Genomic DNA, 8,795 nt, shown 5'->3' with positions numbered 1-8,795 from the left:
ACAATGGAAGGAAGATAAAATGAGTTCACATGGAGCGCTAATAGTAATATCTTACCCAGACTATGAAGTATACAAATAGCTGCGCCAAATTAAAATCATCAAAAGAAAGAATTTAATGTTAAGCCAAATAAAAAAAAAAATAAATATACATACATACATACAGTCCCCGGGTTACATACAAGATAGGGTCTATAGGTTTGTTCTTAAGTTGAATTTGTATGTAAGCTGGAACTGTATATTTTATCATTGTAAATCCAGCCAGAACTTTTTTGGTCCCTGTGACAATTGGATTTTAAAAATGTTGGATTGTCATAAGAACCGGGAATAACACTAAATCTTCATTACAGACACCTGTGATAACTGTTACAGCTGATCATTGTAGCCTAGGACTAAAGTACAAGAAATTACCAACATCCAGGGGTCCGTTTGTAACTAGGGGTCGTATGTAAGTCGAGTGTTCTTAAGTAGGGGACCGCCTGTACACAGTATAGTCAAAATGACGCGTTTCTGGTTGCAGACCCTTTATCAGATACAGGACACAAATGAATACATGGTAAAAGTATGGTGGTCTTTAAATAGAAAATGGCTATGTACTTACAAGCCTAATGTTATGTGGTGAGTGGATAGGATAGATTGTGAGCTGCATTGGGGACAGGGACATATATATTTATCCTGCTCACTTCTACTGAGATGTATACGCACAGCGGAGGCCATTGTAGCCTATGGGAAGCACATGTAATTGTGTATAGTGTTAATTCCCATGCCACTGCCAGAAATACAGCATTTCCCCCCCTTGTGGAGCTTCCCCCCCTCTCTGGTCAACCTTATGCTACGCCCGGGTACCCTTACTCCTTTGTTCATGGGGCCTAAGGTTTGGGGCAGGTAATGTTTGGACACTCTCCTTCGGTATCGAGGCATCTGTGTGTGCGGTTGTAATGGATACTGCCCTGGGTTCTGTAGGGAGACTTGTCTCTGGACTTGCTGGTATCTGTGGTTCTTGCAATGGCCTGTAGCTCCCCGCAGCCTCAGACGCTCTCGCCACCACCATGATGGACTGTAGGCCGGACACCGGTCTCCGTTCTCACTGGTAACAACCACCACAGGCCTGAGGCCTTCTGAACTCTCTCCCTCCCCACAGTTTAGACATGAAACGGGTTGGTGGCTTTGCCTCATGTTACATCTGTATAATGTCCTCCACCACTTTCCAGAAACATCTTTTACCTCATCTGCTTCAATTCCTGGCCCCAAAATGGCTACAAGGAAAGCGGGTCATGTGATTTTCTCATGTGACTAGTGATGAGTGGACCCAATCTGCAATATAATGTGGACTTCACCGGATCGCTCTTCGGTAACGCCTGCGATTGTGTGTTTTCCACTCTACCTGCGAGGTGATGGATCCCAGGCAAAATGGCTTCCCACATGTGTGATGCTGGTGACTCTGCCCCTGGCATGTAAGTGATGACACCCTTGATTGGTGGCATCGTATATAAACTGGGTGTTAACGAGCCGACTCTATTTGTAAGCCACTGGCACCACTTAAAGGGATCTTGTTTGGATATACCAAAACAACAGATATGGACTCTTCCCACCCCCCCTGCCCAGGGTCTGCTCATCTCTCCACCATGACTCCCTTCCAGGACCTTATGACAGTGTTCCTGAATACAAGCTTTAAGATCGTGGCTGGGCGATTGTTCAATGTCAGATCACATGATCTTCCTACACATCAGGAAAGCGGAGCAGAACTATGAAAAGATATATACAGTATTGGTAAATTACTGAATATCCTGCCCCCGACACTTGCACACTACACAAACTTGAGGTAAAGTGGCCAATCCCTTTAATTGGATATGTCCACAGTCCAGAGAAAATAGTCCTCTGTGAAGTGATCTTCAATCAGCAGGACTTTACATATTGAGAATAAGACTTGTCCACTAGGGGGCGCTGGTGCTATTACAAGGGGGGTGATGACATGCATTTCGTGATCAGTCTGTACCATACCTTGAAGACAAATAAGCATCAGGACCTCATAGTCATCCAAAATTCTATATATAAGACCCTTATAAGATGGAATATACATATCTATTCTATAGGCCCTGACAAATGTAGTGTGATCGCTGCCAAGTATTATGGGATTTGACAAGTTCAATACTCAATGGGGCAGATTTACTTACCCGGTCCAGTCGCGATCCAGCGGCGCGTTCTCTGCTCTGGATTCCGGCCGGGATTTATGAAGGTAGTTCCTCCGCCGTCCACCGGGTGGCGCTGCTGAGCTGAAAATCATCTCAACGCGCCAGAATGCACCACCTCGGACCAGGTGAAGGTAAGCGCTTCCCAAGCGACACTTTTTCGGTTTTTAAATGTGGCGGTTTTTCCGAATACGTCGGGTTTTCGTTCGGCCACGCCCCCCGATTTCCGTCGCGCGCATGCCGGCGCCGATGCGCCACAATCCGATCGCGTGCGCCAAAATCCCGGGGCAATTCAGGTACAATCGGCGCAAATCGGAAATATTCGGGTAACACGTCGGGAAAACGTGAATCGGGCCCTTAGTAAATGACCCCCAATGTTTTTTAGCTACAAATGCTTTTTTTAGATTAAAAAAAAAAAAAAATGGGAATGCCCTTTACACCTCCCTCTGCAAGATTTCAATAATGTGAACGACGTTTATTCTGGTCCTTACACACGTGACAATAACGAGCACAGACTAAAAATAATGTGTTGATTTTATTGTTACTGAACAATTTCCTTTTAACATTTTTGTAATTTTGTTTTTTTCCCTCTAGGGAGGCGCTGGGACATTCATTGCCTTGATCATTCATATAATACATGCATAGGTGGGTGGGCGGGTCTGCAGGGCTACTCGGGGGCGGACACAGAAACTACTCCACGCCCCAGAAGCCTCTGCAGCAAATAAATAAAATGGTAAAACAAGGTTGGTTTTAGAATAGTAAATGGGGGTATAGGGATGAGTTAAGTTTGGGGAATCTACTGTCTGGATCTACTGTCTGGATTCTCTTTAAACTATTTATTGTATTAGATTAAATACTGTAAAAAAAATATATATGTACATGATATACATCAGCCGACACCACCCTGAACATGTCCACATACACTGAGCAGCACATGGACGTTCTCCTCATCTTCTATCGCTTCCATCATATACTCCATACTGGTGCTTGGGCTCTGCGTAGGCGGGGCAAACACACAAGGACTGCCCCCGAGTTATGAAGTCCTCATGTGTCATGTTTGCTCCCTCACTTCTGGGTTGATACAAGTGCAGCCGACCGTGAGCACCATCTCCTTCAGCACCAGCAGGTTCTCCTCTCTCTTCAGGTAATGGATGTTCCTCCTAATCTGGGCCACATTTAAATCATTGTCCATGCATTTATCTGAGCAAACAACCTCGACAATCTTTGCAGGATAGCCCCCGGGGTTCTCGAAGGTCCTAAAAAAAAATGGAGTTTGAATTAGAATTCATACAACCTTTTTTTGAATACATTTTTCTGGTGATATAATTTTTTTTTCTTTTTGTCTGACAATTTTTTTTATTCTTTTAATTTTGGTCTAGTATTTTTTTTTTCTAGTTTTATTATACTTTACTTCCTATAGAATTAGGATAAAAATAGCAATTATCAGGAGGGTGATACACTTTTAATGCAACAGTTGAAAAAAATCTCACACCAGTTACAAATATGAAAAAAATTTACAATGACTTTTGTCAAATATGAGGCGTAAATTGTGTATAAAAAATAATTTCTGTTACCATTTTTTGTATTTTTTTTACTATGATTTATTCATGTATATAGTTATTTTTGTGGCCCAAAAATATCTTTTTTTCTGTTCTCCTCCATATATATAGTCAGTAGTAGATTATAATATAGGCAGTTTGGGTGGTAGCCTGGGGCCTAAACCTTCTAGGGACCCCATGACCACCCAAACCAGGCACCAAATTTTATTCTGAGAAGCGCCGTCACCCATGAAATCCTCCTACATCTGTACCTGCTCTCAATACACTTGTACACAAGAGACATTTCAGGACCTTTGAAGGTCCTCCAAAGGTCCTGAAACTGCTGATTGAAACTAGGAAGAAGGGACACAACCTCAATTCCCCAAGAAGCTTCTAGTACCAGATGTAGGAAGTGATTCCAGACTTGTAGGGGCTATAATAATCATACAGCCCAGAGCACAGGGCAGTCTTACTCTGCATGATTGGAAAATTTAACACAGGAGTTCAAAACCTTAGATGATGCGGACAAAAGTAACCATGGCATCTGAGGGGTTGTCTTCCCCCCCTTCCTGATCAGGGAAGCCAAGACCTAATGAAGGCTTCTTAGTCTTCCACAGGAATTGATACTAGAATGTAATCAATCTGAAAATTCTCTGCTCTAGAACGAAAATGTTAAAAGCTACAACTGGACTTGCAAAATACAAGCCCCCATGCAGACAAATTGTGCCTTTTGATTGCATTGTGTAGAATTATTTTACATGAATAGGAATAAATGGAAAAATGCATCATAAAATACAATTCATTATAATGTTATTATCATTTGTCGGAGGATGGGGTTGTCTCATAACAAAATGTATTCTCCATCCACAGATTAACGTCTGATGACTGGGGTCTAACATCATAAGGACAAGGCCGAAAATTGCTTTCAGGACACTTTTTTTTTTTTTACTTTTTCCCTTCTCAAATTCCAAAAGACATAACTTTATTTATTTTCTATCCGACGCGGGCATATGAGGGCTTGTTTTTTTGCGGTAAGATTAGTATTTTTCAATGGGTATGGTTATGGTAAAAATAGCATGATGATTCAAATTTATTGACTCTTTCCTGCAACGGAACAGAATAAACTTGCTGTGGTGACACTTGTTTTTTTGATTAAAACTTTTATGAAGTTCACTATACAGCATAATAAACATGATAGAATTATTCAGTAGGTTAGTACGATTAAGGAGACACCAAACATGCAGGTTTTCATATGTTTTACTACTTTTGAATTTTTTTATTTTTTTTTTAATAAAACCGCATTTGCCTCTATGTTGCCATATATTCTGAGAGTTATAACGTTGTTATTCCTCAATCAGAGGAGGATTATTAGGGCTTGTTTATTGCGGGAGAAGGTAAAGATTAGATTGGGACTATTATAGGGCACACCTGACTTTTTGATCGCTCTCTATTACATATTTTTGCGAGGTAGGAAGCACTAAAAATTGCAATTTTTTATTAGTTTTTATTTTTCATACTCCTCTCAATAAAGGTAGAAAGGTATAATAATGTAATATCTGCACGGCCAAGGTTTCTACGGACACAACCATGCCAATTTTGTAAGGGGGGGGGGGATTTTTTTTTTTGTAAGACAACATATAATTATACATAGGAAAATTTTAAATTTTTATTTATTTATTTTTAAAACTTATCTCTTTTTTACTGCATCACTTGGGGGCCTTACACTGCAATGTATTGTATCTGTCAGTGTTTTACTGCGAGTTTGTCTATCTGACCTAGTCCTGGACTGGGCCTAATAGGCCACCGTACATAGCAGACACAGAGGTCTTCCGCGATCGTGTTGCATGGGGCGGGGTGTTACACAGGGAACCCTTGTATTGTGCTTAATCATGGCAGTTACGGGGTTAACCTGCCGTGCAGACGCAGCAGGGACCTGGCTGTATATAACTGCCAGCATGACCAGCAGGACGAAATAGATTGTCCAAATGCGGCAACGGCCCGCTAATTAGGACGATCTATTTAGTCTTGCGTCATTAAGCAGTTATGGTGTATTATTAATATTATTATTACTATTATTATTATTAGTGTCATCATTGTATTTACTATTATTATAATCATTTATTGATCATTCTGATTTGTATTGTAATTTATTAAGTCATTTATTAATAGTTGCAACAATAATAATAATTATTGTTATAATTTTTCTACTACTATGTTATTATTTATAATTCAGTTTTTTATTGTTATTTATTGAATTTTAATTTTATAGTAATTGTTAATTATTAATTTTTACATTATTTAATATATATATTTTTTGTATATATGTACATATATTAATATTATAAATAGAAGATTTTAATTTGTACATCACCTAAGGCTAACAATAAAACATTTATTAATCCCAGACAACCCCTTTAAGGCTAGTTTCACACAACATCATTATGTATCATCAATATTTGGAATTCAAAGCAAGGATTGGATCCCCCCAGAGAGAAAGATCTGTACACCTTCTGTGTTTAGGATCCATTTGGGATTTTGTCTCACACCTACTGATGGAAAATACGGATCAAATTATTTCCAAGTGAAATATAGCGCCTCCCTACAGATTGTGTCTGGTATTGCATCTCAGCACCATTCACTTCAATGGAAGAGAGCTGCATGGCTGGACTCGGCTATGAACTAGGCTAGAGATGTTTCTAGAAGATAGCAGCCATATTTTGTAGTCTTGGAGGCCTCACAAGCCAAACCTGTCACTTACCGGTAATGGAAGGGTACAATGTTTCGTTCCCTAAAATTTCGGACGTTGGTGACGTCTTCCTGGTTCTTGACAGGTTTGTCCACTCGCACCTGGAGGCAGTTTAACTCTGTCTTTGCCTTTGGACATTTTTTCTTTCTATTGGAGCCCCTTGAGCCATCGACGGGATGAGAGATGAGTCCTAGAGCTACGACCACGATGACCACCTACAAAAACAGTAGTAAATATTAGACATAGTCATAAAACCCTCCTTCATCAGTGATGACCTAATATCAAGAAGGGGGTGAGGGGTAACGGCCAAAATCCACCTTTGGATGAATTGGGAATCCAAGAGGAACCTAGATGCAAGTGTTCAAATTGCCTGCAGTGACACCGCAGGAGAATTGGAGAATTACACCATGTCCATTGATATCGATGTGCTGTGTTGGTCCTCCACAGTGAGAGGCGCTCTTTTTGTATGCGACTAATATTTGAGGGTCCTATATGGGTAAACCACCTTAAGTCAAAGTTCCTTAAGAGGATATATGAGAAGGGGTTTTCCATACCGGAGGAAATATGGAATTTTTCAGTAGTTAGACGTAATAGTCCATCTATTATATAATATAATATATATTATAATATTGTATATAAATTTACCAATTAAAAAGCAAACAAATTATCATTTTATCACCATCAAAATTTTTTCTTTTTTTAATTATTTTTCTAAATAAACCAGAGGAATTCTTATAAGGAAATCAGGGATTCCAGAAAATTAGATACAATACATAACATTGTTGCTAGTGTATTATGTGTCCTAATAATACTACAAAGTACAGTATAGAAAAAAACAGATATATACAGGTTTGAGTCATCACATAAAATAAAGTATATATATAAAAAAAAGAAATTAAATACAGTAAAAAAATAAAAATATATATATTTTTTTTTTATTTTGTTTTTTTGTGATGTGTTTGTTTTTGCTATTAGGTATGTAAATGATGTGTATTACCTGCCAGGGTAGCCTGTTCCAGAGCTGCCTCATTCTTGTGCCTGTATGGTAGATACTATTCGGGTGATGTTGCACCCCTATGGTTGGACTATATATCTGGCTAGGCCACGCCTTTTCTCACGTGGCTTTAGAGCTCACTTCACACTTGTAGACTGGTCGCCCTTACATCCGAGGTTATAGTCCTCTTTAAAAAAAACACTTGTCAAATTTATCACATTTACCTCAAAATTCACCACAGTGACAGTCAGTGCGATGTGCAGATCTGTAAACTCTCATTTCCACTGCAAAGAAGGAAAAAAATCATTTGCAAACGCAACGTATTTCCTTCTTGACTAATTGTTTTGCCCTACATACTGTAAAGCTAGAAAGAGTACGGTATTATATGGCGAAATCTGTGCTTTCATTATGTATATAAGGCATCCCTCCATTGCTTAGCTTTAGCAGCATCTACCTGACGCTATACATATTCTTCATCATACTGTTTAGGGTTGCTCTCTACTTAAAGGAAATCTACCACTGCTCGCGTGATGAAATCATGCTCGCAGACCACCTGGTAGGCTATTTAATACTAATGCCGGCACATACTTTAGTTAGGCACGGCGATAGTTAATTTAGCTAAAAAAAAGTTTTACTTACATATGTAAATAGCCCTCCGGTGCTACCCTACGTCATCTTCGGAAGGGAGATGGCTTCCAATCTTTAATTATTCCCGCCTCCTTCATTGTAGCCGTCCTCCTTCGGGTGCCGTGACGTCACCAAGCTCTCTGCACCTATCGCCGGCCGGCTGTGCGAGAGTTAGTATCTGCGCATGCGCGATAGGTGCCAAGAGCTTGGTGACGTCACGGCTCTCAGCACCCGAAGGAGGACGGTTACAATGAAGGAGGCGGGAATAATTAAAGATCGGAAGCCATCTCCCTTCCGAAGATGACGTAGGGAAGCACCGGAGGGATATTTACATATGTAAGTAAAACGTTTTTTTTTAGCTAAACTAACGATCGCCGTGCCTAACTAAAGTATGTGCCGACATTAGTAATAAATAGCCTACCAGGTGGTCTGCTCGCATGATTTCATCATGCGAGCAGTGGTAGGTTTCCTTTAAGACAGCTTTAAGACAAAGGAAGTTGTCCTATGGTTGCACCATTGTTGCTGCCTAATCTGGCCTGTGGATTGCATTATGTAACTGTTCAGGGGTATAAGCCGTGCCCACAGCAGTTTAGTCAAACCAGTTCCTATGTGGTTTCATCAGCATCAGAGCCTTTAGTGCACTGTGCCGGGTTCATAGTCTATTGAGTAGTTTATTAGATTAAGTAACTTTTTTTTTAGGGGTA

General features: G+C 40.0%; 1 protein-coding gene across 2 annotated transcripts; it reads right to left on the bottom strand.

Annotated features, from left to right (window-relative positions):
* Positions 1 to 2,793: 2,793 nt before the first annotated feature.
* On the bottom strand, positions 2,794 to 7,758 carry LOC140120730 (interleukin-17F-like). Of its 2 annotated transcripts, none has more exons than XR_011853961.1 (3): positions 7,689 to 7,758; positions 6,483 to 6,685; positions 2,794 to 3,442 (listed from the first exon to the last, which is right to left on the bottom strand). XR_011853961.1 is itself a non-coding variant. In XM_072139687.1 (3 exons), exons 1-3 carry the CDS (start codon positions 7,498 to 7,500, stop codon positions 3,238 to 3,240), a joined length of 441 nt encoding a protein of 146 aa, XP_071995788.1. In that variant the 5' UTR covers positions 7,501 to 7,513; the 3' UTR covers positions 2,794 to 3,237. The 2 variants fall into 2 exon arrangements, 1 of the variants encoding a protein (XP_071995788.1); XM_072139687.1 differs by lacking the exon at positions 7,689 to 7,758 and adding an exon at positions 7,468 to 7,513.
* Between the last annotated feature and the right edge of the window lie 1,037 nt (positions 7,759 to 8,795).

Source organism: Engystomops pustulosus, chromosome 3 (assembly GCF_040894005.1).
Source record: "Engystomops pustulosus chromosome 3, aEngPut4.maternal, whole genome shotgun sequence".
Taxonomy (NCBI): domain Eukaryota; kingdom Metazoa; phylum Chordata; class Amphibia; order Anura; family Leptodactylidae; genus Engystomops; species Engystomops pustulosus.
Note: the sequence above shows the minus strand (reverse complement) of the source record. Positions and strands in the feature narration are given on the sequence as shown.

Bases quoted from the DNA above. Each gene is read 5' to 3' on its own strand.
- LOC140120730 (XM_072139687.1), bottom strand. From the start codon at position 7,500: ATGAGGCAGCTCTGGAACAGGCTACCCTGGCAG. The intron at 6,686-7,467 runs GTAATACACATC...CTGTTTTTGTAG, and splicing joins GGAACAGGCTACCCTGGCAG to GTGGTCATCGTGGTCGTAGC. The intron at 3,443-6,482 runs GTAAGTGACAGG...ATTTTTTTTTAG, and splicing joins ATTGTACCCTTCCATTACCG to GACCTTCGAGAACCCCGGGG.